At 37.1% G+C, this 24706-nt stretch overlaps 2 protein-coding genes across 3 annotated transcripts in view; one reads left to right on the top strand and one right to left on the bottom strand.

Moving 5' to 3' along the window:
• LOC129249346 (reticulon-1-A) overlaps positions 1 to 6417 on the bottom strand; it is a 91152-nt gene extending 84735 nt beyond the window's left edge. The window contains exon 1 of one of the 2 annotated variants that reach the window (XM_054889110.1): positions 4591 to 6417. In XM_054889110.1, coding sequence (XP_054745085.1) covers positions 4591 to 5878 — 1288 coding nt within the window. In that variant the 5' untranslated portion in view covers positions 5879 to 6417. The remainder of the gene's footprint in view (positions 1 to 4590) is intronic. The other variant, XM_054889109.1, reaches the window with a different exon arrangement.
• A 2287-nt stretch (positions 6418 to 8704) lies between these two features.
• Positions 8705 to 24338, top strand: LOC129247828 (serine palmitoyltransferase 2). Its single transcript, XM_054887148.1, has 4 exons — positions 8705 to 8999; positions 21795 to 22889; positions 22969 to 23231; positions 23308 to 24338. Exons 1-4 carry the CDS (start codon positions 8769 to 8771, stop codon positions 23522 to 23524), a joined length of 1806 nt encoding a protein of 601 aa, XP_054743123.1. The 5' UTR covers positions 8705 to 8768; the 3' UTR covers positions 23525 to 24338.
• Positions 24339 to 24706: the final 368 nt, after the last annotated feature.

Below are 24706 nucleotides of genomic sequence, written 5' to 3'. Positions count from 1 at the left end.
ACCTTCTCAACAGTTGTTACGCAAGTAAGTAGCCAATCAGCTGCTTCTTTAATCGCGGCCACCTCTGCTTGGAGCACACTGTAGTGATCCGGTAACCTGAATTTGAGTTTGATGGGGAGCTCTTTGCAGAATACTCTTCCTCCAATCCTACCGTCCTGCTGCTCAGACTTTTCAACAATTTGTTTAAGGAGAAAAAGTGCCTGATATGTATGCTGTTGCATCAGTTTCGTTTTGTAGGTAAAAGCTTTGTAAGTTATCGAATGGGGCTCTTGCTACCTTAACTGACACATTTGCGAAATGTTCTGGTGTATCGTCTGTATCTTCATCGTTGCTCTTTTCATTCGTATCTGTCGGAGATAAAATTTCGCCACCGGTTAGTGATCCTGAGACCGCAACATCTTCATTCACTTGAACATAGTCAGAAAAACTGGCATCGCTTTTCTTCTCATTTCTTTCTGTCCTCCTTCTACTTTTTCAATTAATTTCTTCTTTCCAGCAATCGTCAAACATTTATACTTTTTAGTACTCATATTTAATACAAATTTTTAATCGGTATACCAACGAAGCGATTCGTGCGGAAACGTGCGTCCAAATGCACCTATGTTTTATGCGTAACACGCAACCACGCACAGTAAAGGTATTTTCAGGCGAGTCCCAAAATTCAAAGTTCTTACTTACACACCAAGAAACTTTGCAAATTTAAATTGTCGAGTTCAAATTACCACGTCGTAGCAATGATTTTTTCGTTCAAATTACCGAGTGCACAAAAATGTATGGACATAATTTGGAATATAAAGAGATTTTGTAGGGGACTCGTGATGACTTTGAATTAATGAGAGGTTCGAAATATTGAAAGTTTGAATTAACCAGAGTCGACTGTATGTACATATGTATATACATATTATTTGCGTAATACTAGTCTCCATGAGCACACAGAACCTTCCATAAAAATGATGATAATGTGGCGAATACAATCGGGACAGATTTTGGCCGAACTTTCGATTCCCATTGCAGTGTGCATCTTAAATATTTCCTACAATAGTAGCGGGTGTTTTTTCATTGCTCCGGTGGAAAGACCAGGTGGAGGAAGCCCTATGCTCGCTTGGTGTACAGAATTGGAGAAGGCGCGCGCTGAGCAGAGGCGTCTGGAGAGAGTTAGTGAGGTCGGCAGTAACTCGGTAACGAGTTGTTATTGCCACCTAAGTAAGTAAGTAAGAGTGTTGGCAAGTCATCATGAATCGTTAAACCATAGAGAATAAGATGCAAAACTCTTTAATTTTGTGTGAGAGCGCGCCCAGGAGCTCGTTTCAATACTTGGCAGCATTGCCACTGCCTGGACTGATGTACAGCTAATAGTCGAAATGGCGGACTGCCAGAAGCAAGGCACTAAAAATAGCTTACGAAAACAGTTCGTTTTTACATTAATGGAAAAATGTCGCAATTTAAATATTTATAATTGCATACTTATTTTAAAATAAATTCAATTGAAACGTAATAATTTAAATTAAATTAGTTTATTCAATTTTACAAAACCTCATCTATGCGTTTAACGCCTGAGCAACGCTTCCAAATTGTGGATATTTACTTCGCAAAAGGAAAAATCTTTTTCGTGAAGTTCATAGAGCACTACTAGCAGCATCAGCGGTCCTTATTTCTTTCGAAATGGGGAAGGAGCTGCCGTGACGATGAATGGCGAGCGCTAACGAGCCATCTTCTTCTTCTACCTGGCGTTGTTGTTGTGTCACAGCCCTTCGTGAGCCATTGCTTCCTTCACAGCTTCCTGTCACTACCGTCCAACATTGCACGCGCATTCTCCTAAGATCAGCTTTCACATCTTCTAACCACCTTTTCCTCGGACGTCCCCCTTTTCCTTCTCCAATTGGGCGAACATCTGGTGCATTTCTCGGTGATCGCTCCCTTGGCATTCTAGCCACATGCCCCAGCCATCTAAGTTCTTCAGACTTCATAAATCTTATTATAGTTTATTTCTTAACTATGTCGGCCGCCGTAGCCGAATGGGTTGGTGCGTGATTACCATTTGGAATTCACAGAGAGGTCGTTGGTTCGAATCTCGGTGAAAGCAAAATTAATAAAAAAACATTTTTCTAATAGCGGTCGTCCCTCGGCAGGCAATGGCAAACCTCCGAGTGTATTTCTGCCATGAAAAAGCTCCTCATAAAAATATCTGCCGTTCGGAGTCGGCTTGAAACTGTAGGTCCCTCAATTTGTGGAGCAACATCAAGACGCACACCACAAATAGGAGGAGGAGCTCGGCCAACCACTTAACAGAAGTGTATGCGCCAATTATTTATTTATTTTTTTTATGTCGTCCAGTTCGGCATTGTGCCTAATGTGCCTAACGAGCCATGCTGACTGAATTTTTATTTTCAAAAATTAATTAGCTAATCACCGATGACATTTGGTTCCAACAAGACGGCGCAACTTGCCACACACCGGACTGAACAATCGATTTATTGCAATACCCAAGCCATCATTGGCGCTATGTAGTCAGAGTTATTGGAAAAAGTAGGCAAGAACTCAAACTCGTAGTCGCGCCATACGTATGCCGGATATTCAAAAAATAAATGCCATGAAATTAACTACCAGATAACAGATAAAAAAATCGGCCCTTGAAACTTAACCACCCTTTAGATAAGGAACTGTTGTAGTATCATAGTAGCATAAACATTCCCCATACTTACATATGGGGAATGCTGCTGGAGTGACAGTCCTGGCCGGATATAAATCCGGGTCGTTTCGGTAACGTAGAACCGACTGTCGTGGAACTATTTGCATTTGGTGGTCTTTGGATGTGTGCCGCCGAGGTGGCGGCGGCCATTTGGCCGATATTTTGTTCCATACGTAATTGAGCCGTACCAATATTATCATAAGTAAGAGAAATTACAATAATTTCCTAAAAAAATTGTATTTTATTCGAAATCAACACCGGTCTTTGAAACTTAACCACCCTTTATAATCATTCTAAGTTTTCAAGCTCCTAAAAGAACACCCTATGAAACATTTTTCATGGCAGTAATGCGCAAAAAGTCTGACACCACCTGCCGACAAAGACAAAAACTTTGTACTTAATCATCTATGGTATAAAATAATTTTTGATATTTTATTTCTAAGCAGTTGGGATCGAATTTGGAATCACCGGACTAAGAGCAGTTAACCAAAGCAGAGGCAGTTTGACGTGCGAGCATATGTTAATGTATGTATGTATGTATATGTAATACTAATATATGAAGTGGTAGAGTATACTGATTCATTAAATGCTTATATATATGTATGCATGTATTTTTACTATATATTTACACATACATACATATGTAGGTAGGCCTTACTCATGCCCGCATGGCTGGCATTGAATAGATGAACGTATTTGGAATTTCATGCTAAAACGCAAAATATACACGTCTGAAATTAAATAGCATGATGAAATCAATGAATGTGCACTGATTAGTTACTAACATTGTGGTACACATAACTGAAAATATGAAAAATCTCAAAGTCAAACCAACTGGACCGAATGGATGGCATGTTTGTGCGAGTTGCCGTGCAGACAACAGCCCACATTCGGCCGGGCACTTTCAAACACACTGAAGACTGCTTGTGAAAGGTACTACCAACAGACTGAGAGGAGAATAATAAAAAAAAACAACAATCATAAGCAATGAAAAGAAAAAATAAATGAGTCATACGCCGGCGACCGTTTTGGCGAATTGACATGACTATGCAAATGACAGCAATAATTGTAGAGTTGCTGGTAATGCGGCAACGGCATACACTCAGGCTGTGTTAACTGGGAAAGCAACAACTAATAAATAAATAAAATATAAAAAAAAACAACACATAAGAAAGTAAATAATAGAGAAACAATATTTAAATGAAATTTACGCCGCCGAGTGTTGGCGTATGCCGGTGGGCCTTGCACATGACTTTGGCATTATCACATTGAAAGTATGCGAATACAACAAGTACTGGCAAAATAGATTGCATTCTTTCTTTTGCTTTTCTTATTTTTACTTATTGCCATGGTTAATTCCGGAGGGATAAAAGCAGGTTCAGGTGGTTAAAAACATATGACATCATTTTTTTAAGTTAACAATCAGAATGAACCGAGTTGTGTGTGTACGAATGGAGGAAGACATGACTGAAATAGAGTATGCGGTCTAATCGGTGACAAGAGAAAGAGTAAAAAATCGCTAACTAAAATGCTGTGAAATTAACGAATAAGTATGTATGTATGTATAAACAGTTATGAGCATATTGACAGAAAAAGAAATGATTTCATATGGGCGATTCTTGCACAAAGGTCATTTAAATAAAATTGTATGACTTACAAATGCTGTATAAATAAAGTTGCGTTTAAAGTAGTGCATACAATTGAAACAGAAAATATATAAAAATAAATATCTCACATTTTTAAATTAAAAAATACACTTGTGAGTCACAAATCGAGGTATAAACGCGACGTCTTCGCAACTATGTATGTATGTATGTATATTTGTGAACTTCATTTCTAAATGACCTTGCTGGTGGGCAAAGCTATAAAATTCTATTTATTTATGCATTTTGTTCACTCACCCAATCCATATTTGTAGAATATCTCTTCGACGGAAACTATTTTGGGTTGATCCGCATGTTGTTGCGATGGTTTGTGCTCCCTTGCAGGGATTGCTGGCGCTGCTTTGGGTTTGCCTGCTTCAACTGTCTCCTTCTTAGAGGAGATCGTGTTTGTTACGGTTGGAGCGAGCGGTTTAACAGCAATGGGCTCACTAACTGCGGCTGTCTTGTATGCAGCTGCAGCAGGAGCATTAGCTGCCGGTGTCGGAACTAACGGCGCCGTATTTTTCGGCACTACTTCGTCTTTAACTTTTTCAACTTCAGAATGCTTGGCCTGTGCAGAGGCGATAGGGACGACGTCCTCTTCTGCATCCAAATCTGTTACTGGTTTAACAATATTCGTTTTTGTTTGGAATTCGGATGATACAGGGCGTTCTTCTTTGAAATCGCCAAGTAGATCTTCAGAAGAAATAAATTTATCATTATCCTGCTCTTTGAGGGCAGCAGTTACTGGATTCTTCTTTGCCGGCGATGGGTTACACGACAGCGAAGGGGAATCTGTATCGGAGTCCTTGTTGGAAGCCGAAGCGGAATGCGATGACTTTCCAACAACTAGGTCATCGTCATAGAAAGTATTTGTTTTTGTTGCAGGCGCTGCAGGTGCAGAAGGTGCGAAGTTGGCATCGAAATCTTCGGTGAATGGTTGTAGTGGTGCATGCTGTTGTGCGGCATCACTAGCACTGAAATTTAATAAATCATCTTCTTTTACAGTGGGCTCAGCTATTTTGCTGGGCACAATTGGTGCCGGTGCTGTTGCTGTTGCTGGTGCTGGTTCCGCTGTACGAGCTGGCAATTCAGTAGCTGGTTTGTTTGCATCGCCAGCGCCGGTAAAAAAGCTACGCTCAGCATTCATGAAGTCATGTATACCCTGTTTGGTATCATGCTGCAGTTGTTGGCCAAAGGAATGTACATCCTTGGAGGCATTGGAGAAAAAATCATCGAAATCATTTGAATGCTGTGCAAATTTGGCATCCAACTGCTCCTGCGCCTCTTTCGCACCAGCAGACATGCGTTGTACGAAAGCTTGAGGATCTACGTGTTCAAAATCAATGTCCTTCTGCTCATTGGCAAAGTAGTGCTCTGTGTGCGAGTTATCATCTTGTGCGCCCGTCGACCCGCGTCCGCCACCACCACTTAGTAAGTCATATGTGGCATTTGTTGCTTGCTTTGCTGCATCGGCGGTGTGAGTGAAAACGTCCTCAGCGGTAGCAGCTGCTTCCTTTTTCAAGTCGGCAAAATTGATATCCATTTTTTAAAATGATTATATGCTTCGATTTTAATTATATGCTCTGACAGCCTCCCGTTAACTTATTGATTTTCACAATCCACAAATTTAAATTGTTTTCTCTTTTAATAATTCAATCCTTTTCAATGCTGATACGTTTACACTCGATTTTTCTATCGAAATAGCTTTTTCTTTCGTATTAGTCAGACTTTTAAGTTCCAAAATTGTTCGAATTTATCACAAATTTATTTAAATATCTTTGCTCTTTCCCCTTTTTGACACACTTAAGACAATTCAGTGCGTGCCACTTTAATCAGTTCTGTAAATTTTTGCTGCAAATAAATTCAATTTTTTGCTCGTGAACTCACGTACTAAAGTTTTTCTCCAGCTCGCCCCAACGTTGTTGCAATTTCAAGAACAAACTGCAAATGAAACGTATATGTGGAGGAAATACACAAGATTTCTTGCAACCGGGTGCTCTTTGCGGCCCACTGCCGATGACACTCTCTGTTGCTTTCTCGCTCCAACTATTATCCCCAACAGCTTGCGTCCTTCTCTCCAGTGGCGCAGTTGGTCAATTGGAATGAATTTGTAAATGAACTATAAACAATATTTACCTTGTCAAGAGATGTCGTTATAAGCACTCAGAATCTGATTTCAATAGGATTTTCAATTATAAACATTTCTTTATTTAAACAAAACCGAAAGCATTTGGTTTAACAAAATTTTAAAACTTTCCAAAACTTTTCTGCAATTGAAAGCTTTTTTTTTTGTTGATTTTGGTTTTGTTTCCGATATTCATGGAAAGTGAGTGGCTCTCAGCTGTTTGGAAAAACAGTGTTGTTAAAGTCATTTTACTGATAAAGCTTTTTCCCCATTTGTTAGTGTTCGAGGTGGCGGTATTATAATTATTGTGTTAATAATTGTTGAGGGTTTTACCAAGTTTAGAACAGTAGCTAATTTAGAACAAAGTTATATAAGGTCTCTTTTTTCGCCAAGACTTAGCAAGTGGCAAATAGATGAAGCAAATGAACGTATGTCGGTAACGCGGGAAAAGAGCTGCCTGACAGAGAACGTTAATGTGTTGGTAAGGCAGGCGAATCTTACATGTTGCTTTCGCATACAAATTTTTCGTCAAGTTAATCGAGCATAAAGATAACGAGCGGGGAAGTGGAGAATAGAAGAAGCCTATATTTGTGTTGTAAATTTTTTGTCTTATTTTTTATCAAATGGCGCATACATATCTGTGGTGAGTTTTCAAATCAAGTTTAACCCGACGAAACTCACTATTATAAAATTTTGACAGCGAAGATATCAATTTGAGAACTTGTTAAATTCTGGAAGAGCTCTAAAATTTGGTGCAATAGTAATAGTTAGTTTTGGCATTCAAGTTAAACGGTTGAGATTAAGAAGAAGATTATCAAGAATTTCTGAACAATCTAAAAATCCAGCTAGGAGATCAAAATAAGCAAGTAAGTAACTGAACAGTTCCTCTAGATACGAGGTCTTGTAAGTTTGTAAGCTTACCATGAGAAAAGTAAAATGGCATATGGTAGCCAAGATTAAGGGAACTGAAAAATAAAAACAAGCGAATCATCTTTGCACTCATTCCATTCTGGTGGGGTAAAAACTGTAAGTAGTACATTTAGGTTTTGAGCGAACTAAATAATATTTTTCTGATCTAGGGTTCCTCAAAATCTTTCGAATATCTACTTTAACTCAAATTGGGCTTTTGGAAGCACAATACAATACAATCGAATATACAACTACGCTAATCAACTAATTCAATAACAGAAACCAACTATCTGTTTGCGATTTTGTAGTGTGAGATAAGAACATTATATGTATATATATATATATATATAATTGGCGCGTACACCCTTTTTGGGTGTTTGGCCGAGCTCCTCCTCCTATTTGTGGTGTGCGTCTTGATGTTATTCCACAAATGGTGGGACCTACAGCTTCAAGCCGACTCCGAACGGCAGATCTTTGTATGAGGGTATGAGGAGCTTTTTCATGGCAGAAATACACTCGGAGGTTTGCCATTGCTGCCGAGAACATTAGTATAAGATAAAACATTAATTCTGGGAAAGAGGCATTAATTCCGATTGATTTAAACTGACTTGAGAAACACGTGACATTGCCATATAAAAGTGCAATTTTCGCCTTTAACAAAGAAAGTCCTATTAGACGGATATGAATTTAAACGAATTACTAACAGTTACGAAGTTTTCTACATAAATTTTGTAATTTAAGTTTATTGTCTATCTTTCGATCGGTCTTTCAGTGTTTGTTTAACACGTTGAGTGCCACCATACAACAAAAAAAATGGGGTTCGTCCGGCCACGATTTTTTTTACATAATACAATAGAATATTTGAAATTTTGAATAGGCCATATGATGCCATATTGGTCTAAATATGGCCAAGCAGCATAAACAATGCAATGGCTCTAGCATGGCGCGAATACACGACCACTAATAGCCTCTATGAAGCAGCTGCATCAGCACAAACCGAAATCTCACACATTATACCGCGAGACCAAGTGTCACCACGAGGCCTGAAAGTCTCTTCGCACTGTGAGACCAACCTGGACTCACATGGCACTCAACGTGTTAACTGTGTAGAATTTTTTAAACTAAGTCTGAGCCTGCAAACTTGGGCGTTTAAATTTATTTTATGTGGTAAACCTATTTTAGTACTAAAAAATTGCCACTGAGTACTGTAGTGAGTAACTGCACTATTAATTTGCTACTTTAAGTTTGTCAGCACTTATTGCCAAATGTGTATATGACTATCTCATTCATACACACGAGTATTCTTTTTCATTTGAGGGCGAAAAACGGAGTCGAGATAATAGAAGAGAAGTAATAAAATATTGGAATAAATTAGAATTAGTGTTAAGCGACTGGTAGAATGGGCAATTTATATGGTGATAGCGGTGACAACGGTGGAGTTGATCAAGAACACCAGCAAAGTAGTGATTTTGTTAATTGTTGCAGCAAAATGCGAGATAATTTAACGGCCGATGTATCCAACTGCAGCAATAGCAGCTGCGGTGCAACATCAACGGCAGAACTTCGTGTACGTAAAAATGGCTTCAAGGCCAATGCAACAGAAGCCTCACCTGCCAATGGTTGCCTGAAGGTAGAGTACTAATGTGAACAGAATATTAATATCGAATGTTTTATGCACTTCTACAACAACTAATAAGTCTTCGCATGTGCTAAATTATTTAAAACCTCGAGTTTAATTATTCTATGTAGTTAAGTGAGCATTTGCTATGTAATTTTATTATGGGAAAAACTTTCCTTTACTACCACGATATATTTGAATGGGGGGCGGAGGGGGAGGGGGCGTGGCACCACCCACCACGCCCATTAGAAAGAGCAAGGTCACACCATTATAACTGTGAAAGTCCCAACCTCCTAGGGTCCCTATAGAACCCGCAGGAGAAGTTTAAAAATTAGGTTTTTTCCGACCACATTTGCAGTTTGTACTGAAATACAGTTGAAGAGAAGAGAATACAGCAGTCGACAACCCAGCAAGCATTTAACTTAGGTTTTATAATTCATAGCACTTATGAAAATGTTGTTTTATCTTAAAAGTTATGAGTGCCGATGGCGAAAATTTAGGCGATTTTTATTTCAAATTTTCAGCTTTTGTAAAAATATTTGTTTTTGTAATATATATGTATATTTGAAAGCAAAAATGCGCCGCAGGCGAAAATTTGGACTAAAAATCGCGCGATTTTTATTCCAAATTTTCAGCATTTGTAAAAATATTTGTTTTTGTAATATATATGTATATTTGAAAGCAAAAAACCGCCGCAGGCGAAAATTTGGACTAAAAATCGCGCGATTTTTTTTCCAAATTTTCAGTGTTTGTAAAAATATTTGTTTTTGTAATATGTATGTATATTTGAAAGCAAAAAAGAGTCCGCAGGCGAAAATTTGGACTAAAAATCGCGCGATTTTTATTTGTAAAATATTTGTTTTTGTAATATATATGTATATTTGAAAGCAAAAATGCGCCGCAGGCGAAAATTTGGACTAAAAATCGCGCGATTTTTATTCCAAATTTTCAGCATTTGTAAAAATATTTGTTTTTGTAATATATATGTATATTTGAAAGCAAAAAACCGCCGCAGGCGAAAATTTGGACTAAAAATCGCGCGATTTTTTTTCCAAATTTTCAGTGTTTGTAAAAATATTTGTTTTTGTAATATGTATGTATATTTGAAAGCAAAAAAGCGCCGCAGGCGAAAATTTGGACTAAAAATCGCGCGATTTTTATTCCAAATTTTCAGTATTTGTAAAAATATTTGTTTTTGTAATATATATGTATATTTGAAAGCAAAAAAGCGCCGCAGGCGAAAATTTGGACTAAAAATCGCGCGATAATAATATAAGAGTTATTCCCTTTATGTTGACTGGGTTTTTCTCATTTCGCTTTGTTCTTCTCTCTCTCATCGTTCGTTTGACAGTTCGCTCCTCACATTTATTCTGCACGGCATTACAAACGTTTAGAAGAACATTTGTAATAATAAAATTCTAATAGAATTTGTAGTATTATTTAGTGAAAATAGCTTTAAATCAATTCTTCAATTAATAAAGAGTGTTTATAAGTGAATTCGTTACTTTTCTGTGTTTGTATTTAAGTGAAATAAGCGTCTGTAATAGGGCATTTTTTCAAGCTTATGCAAAAAAGGTGCATTTTTAACGTTAAATATTGCTATTAATTCTTAATTTTAATTTATAAAAAGTAATATAAATCAAAAGGCTGATATAGTGACTACATTTGCGTGTTATAATTTTTAAATTCGGTCCACGCACTTAGACATTATAAGCAAATATATCGTGGTAGAAAAGGAAAGCTCAGCCTTATTATGTGAAGTGAAAGCGTGACTTTATTTTTATTTATTTGCCTATTTGAGTCAAGTGATAAAACAATGTGGAGAGAACTGGAAAATTTGTTGGTGCCGAAATTTTAGGGGTATGCGCGCTTTTGCATGTGCTGGAATAATAACGTAAAGAAACTCGTTCCATATATGTTTATAGGTCACACCCTCAATGTGTTGAAAAAAAAAGAAACAGTGAATACCAACCGGCAGAACAAGTAAAATAAAGTGGGAGTTTATTAAGGTCTGATTAAAGAGTTTCAAAATGTTTCATGTTTTGTATAAAAATATTAGAATATGTGCTTTGCGCGATTTTTAGTAGATTTAGTAGAATTTTGATGACTGAATTTTTGTTAGTGCCGAATTCCAGCGTCTTCCATTGGAATATGTGTCTTTTGACGTTTACTTTAGTTTTTTCCTTTATTGTTTTTGATTTTTTTTGGCTTGCTTCCCATGCTTCAAAAGGATTTGCCGCAAATGTTTTGAAAATAGCTCGAAGAAAAAAATTGTTAGAAATTTTTCGAATCATACGATATTTCCGCATATCTGTTAAAGCGTGTTAATTAAAGATAAGGAATTTTATATTCCCACATTTCTATAAATTTTCTTCGAATCAAGTTCTTATCAGTAATGTGCCATTTGTGCCGATAACTGAAATTTTTAAGTAATTTTTTTTTATGTAATTGCACTACCATGACTCATACGAATTTCTACAATATTATGGGCAGTACCCTGTCATTTTATTTATTTTCATTTACTGAATTAAACGACGTTAGTGAAATATGAACATTGTTTGTGTAGAAATATGGTCACTTAGCGAATTGTAAATTTTCGCCCTTAAAATTTTCAATAGCTAAAGCATAGCGTAATGAAACGAATTGTGCGAGTTAGCAAAGGAATTCGGTTTCAGTACGCGGACTACAGCACGGACGGCAGTTATACAGTATTTTTTTTTCATTCTGCCTCATTCTTCAAAAAACATTGAACCCGCTTAGTGAATATTTTTTTAAGTTTAAAATTAAACGATTGATGTTCAAAATTCATAGTTGAAAAGTTTAAATTATCAAAAATCATTTGAAATGCTCTTTTATCAATTAATGAAAACTAGAAAAATCTTCAAAACTGCATTTTAAATATATGTGTATGTATGTACATATACAGCCATGGACAGATAAATAGCACGAATGTGAACCTTACATGTTAAGTTAAGTTTTTAGTACGAACTCTGGTTTGATCAAATAAATTTGTTTGTTTACATTTATTACCGTTGTTAAGCTTACATTTATGCGAGGAATTTACCGTTTTTTTTCAATGCAATTTTTTGCGTTCTAAATATTTTATTTATGCTCATTGCTGTTTTGAAGTGGACACAAAAATAGCACATTTTAACTTGTGCAGCGGAGAGTAAAAATTTAATATTGTTTCAGCGATTTTTAGTATACATTTTGTTTCTTAAATGAAATTGTATCGTAATTACTAAAAATGGGCCGTGAAAAACATTGCACGCCGGACAAAAAGAGCTGTTGTTGTTTGTTGTTTTTAACAGCATAGTTAGCCCTGCCAGTGTAGGTATATCATCTGTCGTCTTCGTCTAGCTCATCTAGGGGTAGGCCCAGGAAACATGCTGTTTCGACAGGTTGGGTCCAGAGGGAGAGGGGGGTTAGATGAGTCTGATTAAGGGGGCATGTGAAGAGGTGGTTAGTGTCGTGCGGGGTACCTTCACATGCCGGACATGTGTTTGGTATGTCGGGGTCTCCCGGTGAATGTCGTTTATTGACTGTCTGAATACTGTCCTGTCCAGTAGGTCTCGGTCAGTTTTGTCCTGGAGTTCGTCAGCGTAGTCGAGGAGGTGTCTCCTGACGTGCCTGGGAGGCGGCTCAGGCTCAAGCAGGTGTCTGCAGGGGTGAAACCTACGGTAACACCCCAGCAGGAACTGCTTGCTGAGCAATTTGTTGTGCTCCGCTACTGGGAGCATTTGTGCCTCGTTGTGCAGGTGTTGTATGGGTGACATCAGGAGGCACCCGGTCACTGTCCGAATGGCGGTATTCTGACATGTCTGAAGCTTTATCCACTGCGAATCACTAGTACCAGGCGACCAGACAGGCGCAGCATAGTTTAGAACCGGCCGGCCAATTGCCTTAAATGTCGAAAGCAACAGTTCTTTGTCCTTGCCCCAAGTGCTGCCGGCCAGCGAAAGAGAGCTCTTATATACCGTATGAGTCAAAACGGAAAAAGCTATGCAGAAATAGCTGAAATGATGATGTGCTCTCGAAAAATGGTTTATAATGCTCTTAATTTAATTAAGAAAGATTCATTCTATCTAAGCAAAAAAACGGAAAGAAAACCAAAGCCGCGAAAAACTGATGTTAATGTGGATAGAGCTATAATACGCAAGAGCCAAGCAGATCCTTTTAAGTCCGCACGGCAAATAATGCTTGAAATAAACCAAGAATCTGGTCTACAGGTGTCCAGAAAGCTTGTAGGAAGGCGACTTATAGGCGACTAAGTAGGATGGGACCAGATGGGAAAACTATTGTACGTCGTCTAAAAAATCAAGCGCTAAATCCTAGGTTCACAAAAAAGACGATTAAACACGGCGGTGGAGGCATCATGGTGTTGGGCCGATTGTTCGCGTGGTTGGTAAAATTGATAGATTTCAGTATCTGGATATACTACAGAATAAAATGGAGCCGTTTGTGTTTGAGTTTATGCCATTAAATTGGAATTTATGCAGTACAATGATCCAAAGCACACTGCAAAGACAGTGAAGCAATGGCTCAGAAGCGAAAAAATCAATGTCCTGGGTTGAATGGCGCAGAGCCCTGATCTCAATACAATAGAAAATTTGTGGAATGTTAAGGTCAAAATCGCTAACAAAAATTTTAAAAATTGTGATGATTTGTGGACCGCGGTTTAGGAGGTACTCGATTCCAAAGGAAAGATGCCACAAGCTTGTAGAAAGCATGGAGCGACGGCTTGAAGAAGTAATCAAAAACGGTGGATATAGTACAAAATAGTATATTAATATGTTAAAAAAATATTATTACTTTACCATCTGATTTGTTTACTATTTTTGTTTTTATTTGGAATTTTTTAGGATGTGCTATTTATGTATGTGTCCAGGAGGTTTCGTGAGTTATCAACGTTCTCGTCAATTAAATCAGAACTGAAATTCTTTCTGACCATTTTTTTTTGTTTTAAAGTGGAAGTAAATAAGTTTTTTATTTTTTATGTTGCTTTTTCCCAATAAAAAATAATTATTTAAAAACATATTCAACTCTTTGCTTTCAAAGTCTAAGGCGCTATTTATATGACCTGCATATAATTGGACCTTTTTGGGTGTTTGGACGAGCTCCTCCTATTTGTGGCATGTGTCTTGATGTTCCATAAATGGAGAGGCTTACATTTTTAAGCTGACTCCGAACGGCAGATATTTTTTTATGAGGAGCTTTTTCATGGCAGAAATACACACAGAGGTTTGCCATTGCCTGCCGAGGGGCGACCGCTATTAGAAATAACTTTTTCTTCATTTTGTTGTTTCATGCACGGATATTCGAACCTATGTACTCAGAATGGTAGTCACACACCAACCCATTGTTGTGGGTTAACAGCAATACTAAACCTTGCTAGTGTAATAAATCACCGGTTGTCTTCGTTTAACTCATCTAACGGAAGCTAAAAAATCGAGGCCCAGAAAACTATCTAAGGTTACACCCTAAATGTTAACAGTCGGAATTGGTGTGTCATCGAATTCGACCTTGAGTTGCAGTTTGGCCTCCTTTGCCCAGTTGGTAAAGAAGGTCGCCGGGGACTTTGTAGCGCAGTGAAAAAGCGAGAAAGATTGTTGAGGTAATCGTTGACTTTGGCGCACAGGCCATCAATGTCATTGCCCGACGCCATTATCGTGCAATTGTACCAAATCTAGTATTAATCCAACTACTACCCATTACAGACGATAAGCTTTGTTAACGTTATGAATATTGTAGCAGGTTAAATTCTGCCTATACAGAATTGGCCCTTATTTAATCAATATTTAGCTGACATCTGAAGGTACATCACATGACACATGGCAGCCGGTTCTACGTTACCGGAACGAGCCAAATGTATATCCAGTTCAGAACTGTCGCACTAGCAGCATTCCTCGTATATGTATGGGAATGTTTATGCTGCTGTAACAACAACAAAAACAAAAACAACCTCTTCCCATGCCGGCTGTCCGCTTAAATCGACTCATCTAAAATCCCTCCTTTAACTTTGTACCTACCTTGGTGAAACTACAATTTTCTGCTCCGACCGTTGCATGATATCCTACATATATTGACGATTATGACTGAGCATTAAATGAATCTTAGTAAAAATATCATTTATAACAGACCGAATATTAAATTTAATTAATTCTGGCTTCACCTTTTATCATTCCATGTCATATGCATATTTTTAATGCAAAAAAGTATAAATGAGAGTGCACTACGTAATCGTAATACCTACGTAGTACAGTCATAAGTACTTGACAAATATTTATTTTTGGTATAGTACAATATTTATCTACTCCATATACATATGTATCTGATCTAGTGCTAGCTGTTGCAAAAAGTGTACACACTTATATCTACACATGAATGAAAATAATTAGATGTGAAGTCCCGCATGTTTATGGAATTTATCATATCACTTTTGTTAAACTTCAGATTTATAATCGAAAAGTTTTTTTTCATGAAAGCAAAGGTTCAGGTTCAAATACTTACACATATGTAGCTACATACTATACATGCTCACATACATGTATACCTCATTATGAATCAGCAATACACAGAAGTCTGACGTCGAAAAGCCGCAATCACAACAGACCACCCCAAGGCTGATAGGGCAGTGTGATGAGTGTGCGATTACATAGCATGACTTTCTATTGTATGAATTCTTTAACCTGACTTGTGGTCATTGGTTAGATATAATATCGGGTCGTTCTGGTAGCGTAAACTTCACTGTCATCAGTCGGAGCAGTGCTGCTCTGACGTTAAAATTCTTTTGTTTTTACTACTGCTTCTGCATTTTTGTTCTAATTTTTCAATCTATTCGTGACCGAAGCAAATTCAATCAATTGGAAGGTCAACTTTGCTTTTAACAATCTATGAATGCATATAGTCCACAAGCCATTCATGATATTTAGGAATGCAGACACTGTAACTAAATATTAATATCATTTACATACAGTAAAGTGGATCGTTGTTGTTGTTGTTTTAACAGTAATGGTAGCCCCGTCAGTGTAGGGTCGTCTTCGTCTAGCTCATTTGGCGTAGGCCCAGGAAACATGCTGTCTCGATAGGTTGGGTCCAGAGGGAGAGGGGTGTTAGATGAGTCGGTTTTAGGGGGCATGTGAAGAGGTGGTTAGTGTCGTACGGAGTACCTTCACATGCCGGACATGTGTTTGGAATGTCGGGGTCAATTCTGGATATGTAGGAGTTTAACCTGCTACAGTATCCAGAACGTAGTTGTGTCAGTGTTACACGAATCTCACGGGGAAGCTGGAGCTCTTCGTCTGCAATAGGTGGTGGTTGGGCTCCGATTACGGCATTCACAGGACAGGAGTTCATGAAGGTGGTGACGGTCTCCCGGTGGATGTCGTTTATAGACTGTCTAAATACCGTCCGGTCCAGTAGGTTGCGGTCACTTTTATCCTGAATTTCGTCAACGTAGTCTAAAAGGTGTCTCCCGTCGTGCCTGCGAGGCGGCTCAGGCTCAAACAGGTGTCTGCAGGGGTGAAACTTGCGGTAACATCCAAGCAGGAACTGCTTGCTGAGCAGTTTGTTATGCTCCACCACTGGGAGCATTTGTGCCTCGTTATGCAGGTGTTGAATGGGGGACATCAGGAGGCAACCGGTCGCTGTCCGAATGGCAGTATTTTGACATGTCTGTAGCTTTATGCTTTGCGTGTCACTAGTTCCAGGCGACCAGACAGGCGCAGCATAGTTCAGAACCGGCCGACCAATTGCCTTAAATGTCGAAAGCAACAGTTCTTTGTCTTTGCCCCAAGTGCTGCCGGCAAGCGATTTGAGGACTTTATTCCGATTTTGGACTTTAGTGGCAATTGCGGTTGTGTGCGCAGAGGAGGAGAGCAAGCTGCTAAAGGTTACATCCAAAATTTTGGGGTTGTTTACCGTCGGAATTGGTGTGTCGTCGACTTTTACCTTAAGGGACAGCTTGACCTCCTTTGTCCAGGTGGTAAAGAGGGTCGCCGTGGACTTGGTGGGGGAAAGTTGAAGATTCCTCGCAATGAAAAAGCGAGAAAGGTCGGTGAGGTAGTTGTTCACTTTGGAACACAGGCCATCGATGTCATTGCCCGACGCCATTATCGTACAGTCGTCAGCGTATGAGATCAGGGAAACTCCCGCTGGTGGTTGGGGGAGCTTCGAGATATAGAAGTTGAACAGCAAGGGAGAAAGGACACCACCCTGCGGGTAACCTTGCTTAATCTTCCTCTGCTTTGATGTTTGATCTCGAAAAATCACTGACAAGTGCCGACCGCTCAGGTAGTTTGCGGACCACCTTTTCAGTCCTGGCGGGAGTGTCGACTGATAAATATCATCTAGTAGCGTGGAATGGCTGACTGTGTCGAAAGCCTTCTTCAGGTCCAACGCTACTAGGACAGTCCTCTCGCAGGGGCGGTTTTGGTTAAGCCCGCGTTTTATCTTCACTACTGGGGAAAGGAGAGTTATCGGCCGATAAGTGGATCGTTTTCTTCCATGCTGGATATTCGCAATTACATATAAACGTTGTATTGGTTTTAGCCCCACACCGTACTGGTCAGGTCCAAAAGTTTATACAATACGTAGATTATCCGAATATTTTTCTTATCTTATCTTTATTACAATTAATAGTGCATTAAAATTACGACAATCTTATCTGCACCTTTACTAATACACAAATGTATTTCCCCTTTAGTAGTAATTCGGACTGTCTCTTGACGATAAAAGAGTTCGCCCATTTGTTTAGTTACCAGATCGCATTCATTCCACACAAAATAATATATTAAATTATTGGTATGGAATATGCTAAAGCACATTGAACAGGTACTCGTAGTAGCAGTCGTGTAGCTGATTTTATTTCGTTTTCTAATCATTGCAAAATACATGGCCCTTTGTTGTTGCTGCTCTACTGCCACTAACTGTTCTATATATACATATATGCCTTGAAAATTGTTTTTCTTTGTATTCGAGGTAGCTTAATTCTTGCCTGTATAAAAAATTAAGTTTAAAAATATAATTGTATAAAATAATTAGGAATTAGAGATGTTGTTGTTGTTGTTGTTGTAGCAGCAAAAACATTCCCCATACATGTACTGGGAGTACTGCTGCAGCGACAGTCCTTGGCCGGATATAAATGCGGGTTGTTGTTGTAGTAGCATAAACATTCCCCATACTTATATACGGGGAATGCTGCTGGAGTGACATTCCTTGGCCGGGTCGTTTCGGTAACGTAGAACCGACTTTCGTGGAAACGTACAACTGGCCGTATTATTGACTGGTATGGACGCAGTTTGCAATCTCTCGTAAGAAGTTTATATTTCAGTAGTTTGGTATGGACGATTTATGTTATGTTTCTTGTCGCAATCCTGCTTTGTAATGGGTCGTATGACCTATTGTTGTTTTGTATCGTGACTCCCAGATATTTAAACGATTCTGCGCACTTGCGCACTCGAAGCGGTAAGTGCCAATTAAGGCCCAAACAGCAGCTTATTGGAAATCAAATTTATTTTCTAAGGACTGCCACTCTTAACAGCATTTTCCAAAGTTTGTGGCTACAAGCCTAACAAGCATGTTTTCAGCTTTTGTAAAACAAATCTTGCTTACTTCTACATTATCATTAAATATACTAAAGTAATAATTTCCTCAGGTTGCCTCAACTTTATAGTTATTTCAAACTCCGCATCGCAATCAACAGTTCTGAATAAAATCATAGTCAAAAATATCAAACTTCAATGGAAATGCCAGCTTGCACAGGAGTTTGAGTTAAGAATTGTTTCACATTTTTTTTCTCTCCCATAACATATTATGTATTATTTTTTTTACACTTTTCTCATGAGCGGATACCTCGCATGAGCGAACAAATTTTTCGGTCCCTTAGGTGTCCGTTTAAGAGAGAGTAGTACACTGTCTAATGTTGAATATAAAGAACAAATCGTAGAGCAAAAAATGTGTAATCGTTCCTAAGTCTACCAAATTATGTAAAAAGCTCTTCTGTGACGTAGTTAAACAGCTGATTCTGACAAATTTAATGTTAAACATTTAGCGATACCGCGATATGCGCAACCTTTTTGTCGAAAAACAAACATTGACATATTTAATGTATCGATAATTTTGGATTAAAATTAAAAAACTCCAAATTTTAATAACTGCTGGAGAATTACAAAATTATATTATGCGCTATAAGAGAAAGAAATGTGAGCATTAAAAAATATAGAAACATTCGTCCTTTTAAATGAATGCCTGCTCCTCTAAATCCACTTTATCAACATCGAAAGAAGGTTTTGAACTCGGCGCATTTCCATCTCGGCGGGCAACCCTGTAATGATTGCCGAGTAGATATCGCATCCATAGAGAGTAACTGTTTAGTGTGGATTTTGAAGTGCAGGTATCATTGACTCATTTTTTTATTCTCAGATAGGTAAGCTGCTGGAAACGCCATTTCTTTGAGCGGTGAGTGGTACAATGGGCTGGAATTGAAGATATGGACTTGAACAGCATTCGGTTTCAAGATGGTTTCATATTGGTTTAAAAAATGGACCTGAATGGTGGGAAGATATGGTTTTAAATTGGTTTATGGTATGTTTCGAAAAGGATTGAAGAAATGAACTTGAATGGCATTTGATTTCAGCAGGACGCCACACCAAGCTATACAGTCTTTTAAATAATCGATATCTTGCGCACTAAGTTCGGTAATCTGTCTTTTGGAAGAGCCGGCTGGCCATCGCGGAGGCTTATTAAGCTTGTCGTTAAAAATCGATGTTTATGCAAGAAAGTCAGAAATGATACAGACCCATAAGCTGAATATGGAGGGTTAACGAAATTTTGGAAAATAGGGTTGACGAAATGATAGCCCAGGCAGCCATTTGCAAGTTATCATATTGCATAAATAATGCAAATGTTTTTTCTTTTTGAAACTTATTTCCATTTCTACCGCTCCATTGTTCTACTGTACTCAGTGTACTCGTATATAAATAAAGAGATCGGCGTGGCAATTGATTGGGCTGTCCTTCGAGAGTTGTACAACTGTGTAGATATGGACAATCGCTTCTAGTGTTTGCATAATTTTAATTTGATATCATGCATGCATGTATGTATGTATGTACGTAACGGCGCACATGTTTTTAGGTGTGCATAGAAAAGTGTATCAGAGCGGCATTCTTTTTGGCATAATTTTCTGTAAATAGTTTAGTTAACCTATGAAATGGGAAAATTAAAGTCAGTGACGTCATTATAAAGTCAACATATATTGATACGTTTTGACTATACATATTTTTTACGTTAATTTTAATTATTATCTTTTATAAAAATATATTTCTATAACAAAAACCATTTAAATATAAGTTTCAAACTTTGTGCAAAATTTGTAAACATATAACGAATGAACGATATATATTTTTGTTTTTGTATGAAGAAAATGCGCTACACCGTCAGGGAAAAAATATCAAAAATCAACAAGAATTTAGAGACACTACTAAAATTGAATGGGCTATAAAACTATGCACCCAATTTTTTTTTCTTAAGTTAAAAAAAATTAAACTAAAATATTCTTAAATAAAAAAAAAATATTTTTTTAACTTTGTTTTAAATTAAAAATTGAAACAAAATTATTCTTTTTAAACTTTGTTTTAAATTTAAAATTTATTTAATTTTTTTTAATGTAAAAAAAATGTAAACTTTGTTTTAAATAAATATTTGTTTTTTTAGTTTTCACATTAATATTTTTTTTTATCTAAAACAAAGTTTACATTTTTTTATATTACATTAAAAAAAGTTTACATATTTTTTACATTAAACAAATTTGTTATTTATAACAAAGCTACATTCAAACCAAAAATAATAATAATTTTTAAAATTTAACTTTGTTTTAAATAAAAAAAATTATACTCTTTAAGCTTTGTTTTAAACTTAAACTTTGTTTTAAATTAAAAATTAAAAAAAAAAATGTAAACTTTGTTTTAAATACATTTTTTTTTAGTTTTTACATTAAACACTTTTTTATTTAAAACAAAGCTTACATTTTTTTCATTTTTAATTTAAAACAAAGTTAAAATTTTTTTAATGTTTATTTAAAACAAAGTTTAAAAAGTAGAATTCTTTTTTTACTTTTTAATTTAAAACAAAGTTAAAACATTTTTTTTTAATTTAAGAATATTTTATATTAAATTTTTTTAACTTAAAAAAAAACAATTGGGTGCATAGTTTTATGACCCAATTTGAGTATTGCCCCTAAATTCTTGTTGAATTTTGATATTTTTTAATGTAAAAACTAAACAAAAAATTTATTTACATGTTTAGATTTATTTTACATTTTTTTCTTGTTAATCTTTAATTTAAAAACTTCAAAGAGATTTTTTTTATTACTTCTTTAAATTTTTATAAAATAATACTATTTTAAATTTTTATAATTGAAATTTAAAAAAAAAATTTATTTAAAAAAGGTTTTTGTTTTTTAATTTTGTTTATATTTAATTTTTTTTATATAAAATTTTTTTATTAAAATTAAAGTTGAAATTTTTTTTATTTTTCTATTTTTTTTTGTTTTAAATTTTTGTTGTTCTGTTTTTAATTTTTGTTGGTTTCTTATTTTTTGGTTTTTTTATTTTTTTTTTAATTTTTTTTAATAAAAAAAATTATTTTTATTAAACATTTTTTTTTATTTGTTTTTTTTTTTTAATTTATAACTGAACTATTCTAATTCGATTTAATTGGGTTTGCTAAATGTGCATACACATTCATACATACTACAAATTTCAATTGCTCTCAACACTTTTTAACGCACACATTCCTTCTCCTTTTCAGAAGTGTAACACCCCGCAGTGTCCCAAGACGAATGGCAAAGGATGTAGCAGCGGCAATGAGCCTGTGATCACACCAGCACAGAAACTTTCAGAGTTTGCCGCGGAGCACATACGCAAGACATCGTTCGAGGAAGTGCCACTCCACACCGCCTGCCTTACATATTTGGGATTCTACTTGCTTATGATACTTGGCTATATAAATCAATTGCTCTTTGTGCCGAAGGTCGCTAAGGAGGAGAATCGTGATGGCTATGTGACACTCTATGATGCCTTTGAGAGTTTCTACTCGCGCTATGTTTACCGACGCGTGCGAGATTGCTGGAATCGCCCGATCTGCAGTGTACCTGGTGCAGAGGTCACTCTGAAGGATCGCGTGACCAAGGACTATGGCTGGAGTTTTCAGTTTACCGGCACAGAGACCCGTTGTTTGAATTTGGGTTCATATAATTATTTGGGTTTCGCTGATGCGAAGGGTGCTTGCGCTGAGAATTCCGAAAAGACTGCGCGCGAAATGGGCCTAGCTATGACTTCATCACGTGTAGAGTTGGGCACAACACAGCTGCACTTGGATTTGGAACGTTTGACTGCACGCTATTTGGGTGTAGAAGATGCAATTGTGTTTGGTATGGGTTTCGCCACGAACGCTCTCAATTTGCCATCACTGATATCGCCCGGGTGCCTTGTGTTGAGCGATGAAAAGAATCATGCATCGATTATTTTGGGTCTACGATTGTCGGGAGCCACAACGAAGGTGTTCAAGCACAATAATATGCGCGATTTGGAGCGTTTGCTGCGCTACAATGTAGTCAATGGCAATACGAAAGCGGGCGGCAAACCATGGAAGAAGATAATGATTTTGGTGGAAGGTGTTTTCAGTATGGAGGGCTCCATTGTGCGTTTGCCGGAGATTATTGCTTTGAAGAAAAAATACAAAGCTTATTTGTATTTAGATGAAGCACACAGTATTGGCGCAATGGGTCCGAATGGTGGTGGTGCTGTGGATTACTTTGGCGTGGATCCCAAGGATGTAGATATCTTGATGGGCACTTTCACGAAGAGTTTCGGCAGTTCTGGTGGCTATATAGCCGGTTCGAAGGTAAGCACAGCTTAGTTTTGCGTGCCACTGAGAGAGTTTCGTGTTTGCTGAATCCGTGCTTTTGCGATATTTTTTGCAGCAACTCATTAACTTTTTGCGCACAAACAGTCACGCACATTGCTATGCTAGTAGCATGTCGCCGCCTATTGCTCAGCAGATTTACACTTCGATGAGCATTATAATGGGACTGGATGGCACCGATACTGGTCGGCAGAAGATCAATCAATTGGCGCGTAATACACGCTATTTCCGTCGTCGCTTAGCACAAATGGGTGTAATCACCTATGGGCATGAGGATTCGCCTGTGGTGCCCATGTTGGTGTACTTGTTTTCGAAAATCGGGTATGCAGCTGCGCACATTTGTTTGTGTCGTCATTAACTGTTAATATAATTTGAAATTTTGTAACTCTCATTACAGCGCCGTTGTACGCACATTGACCACACGCCACATAGCTGTTGTAGGTGTGGGCTTCCCAGCGACACCCATTATGGAGGGGCGTATACGTTATTGTCTGTCGGCCGCACATACCAAAGAACAATTAGACAATGCACTTGAAGTCATCGACGAGATAAGTGATACATTAGGCTTAAAATACTCGCGGAAACCTCGTGAACCCAACCCAATTGAGTATTGAATAGAAACAACGCTTACATCTGTAACTCGCAAAGAGCAGATATGCACACAGTTCCAGTTGACAATAGCGCACGAACAACTGCAAAGCATAAGAAATGTGTGTATGTGTGGGGAAAAATTTAGACAATGTCTATAATAAAAATAACGGATATGTTATGATATCCCTAAGTATTAAGCTAGAATGCTTAAGCAGTTGCTTTGGTGGCCTTTATTGTCTATTGGGCTGGCCGTATCTGCACTAATTTTTCGATTTCCCTACACATTTTCAACATGCAAATCGAGCACTTCGGTAAACTAAATAGAAAATAATTTAACAGTTAATTGCGATTGGTCACTTTTGAACTCTAGTTGCACAAATATGAACGCATTTTGTTCGTATGCACTGCCAGAAAAGTTCAAAAATATATGTAGAATAGATGATGGCTACATTTAGCGTTGGATGATTGTGTCTGTGTGTGTACATTTTTTTCGCTAAAGTCTTCTATACGAATTGTTACTTGAGAATACTGTAACATTAGCATTTATTTATTTATGTTTACTAATAAACATGAACGCATACGACTTCTTGTTCACTGTACCGCTGCTGCTACCACTATTACGATACTATCATACAAATGCAACAAACAACACTATTAGTAATGCTAGAATGACAAAGTTTATTATTGTCATTTTATGTTTCAAGTATTTTTTGCTATTATATGTATTTTTTTAAATAATTGCATGATGTTATTTTAATTTAATTTTCCTATTTTAAGTTTACTGTAATTTAAACTACGTATAATGAGTAATTATAATAAAGTCGAACAACCAAACAATTCAATTTCTTCAATTCAAGTATCAATGGTTCAATGATGTGCGTAATATTTTTAATTTTTTTTTTTTTTGTTTTTGCATAAAATTGAGTTGTAGACTTTGGCTCAGATGCTTGGTGCTGCGGTAATTAAAAACACATCACCAATTTTTTTTTTATAAAAATATGTTTCATATTACAACAAACCTATATAGTGCAAAGTTAAGGAGGGAGCCTGCTTTAGAGGCTTCAAAAAATCGATTTTTTTTGGATAAATGTCTTCTCAAACTATCCAAGAATGTGTCCTCGAAATTTCAGAATCAAATTCAAAATATTTTCGGTTTATTATTTTTACGACTTTTCCTAATTGGCGGGAAAGATAGGGAAAAAGTT

The sequence above is a fragment of the Anastrepha obliqua genome, chromosome 5, assembly GCF_027943255.1.
Source record: "Anastrepha obliqua isolate idAnaObli1 chromosome 5, idAnaObli1_1.0, whole genome shotgun sequence".
In the NCBI taxonomy this organism is placed as follows: Eukaryota; Metazoa; Arthropoda; class Insecta; order Diptera; family Tephritidae; genus Anastrepha; species Anastrepha obliqua.
This window is presented reverse-complemented; position numbering and strand designations above follow the sequence as displayed.

Excerpts from the sequence above, each read along its gene's own strand:
- LOC129247828 (XM_054887148.1), top strand. The coding sequence starts at position 8,769 with ATGGGCAATTTATATGGTGATAGCGGTGACAACGGTGGAGTTGATCAA. Across the intron at positions 9,000-21,794 it reads CTGCCAATGGTTGCCTGAAG|AAGTGTAACACCCCGCAGTG; the intron begins GTAGAGTACTAA and ends TCTCCTTTTCAG. Across the intron at positions 23,232-23,307 it reads TACTTGTTTTCGAAAATCGG|CGCCGTTGTACGCACATTGA; the intron begins GTATGCAGCTGC and ends CTCTCATTACAG.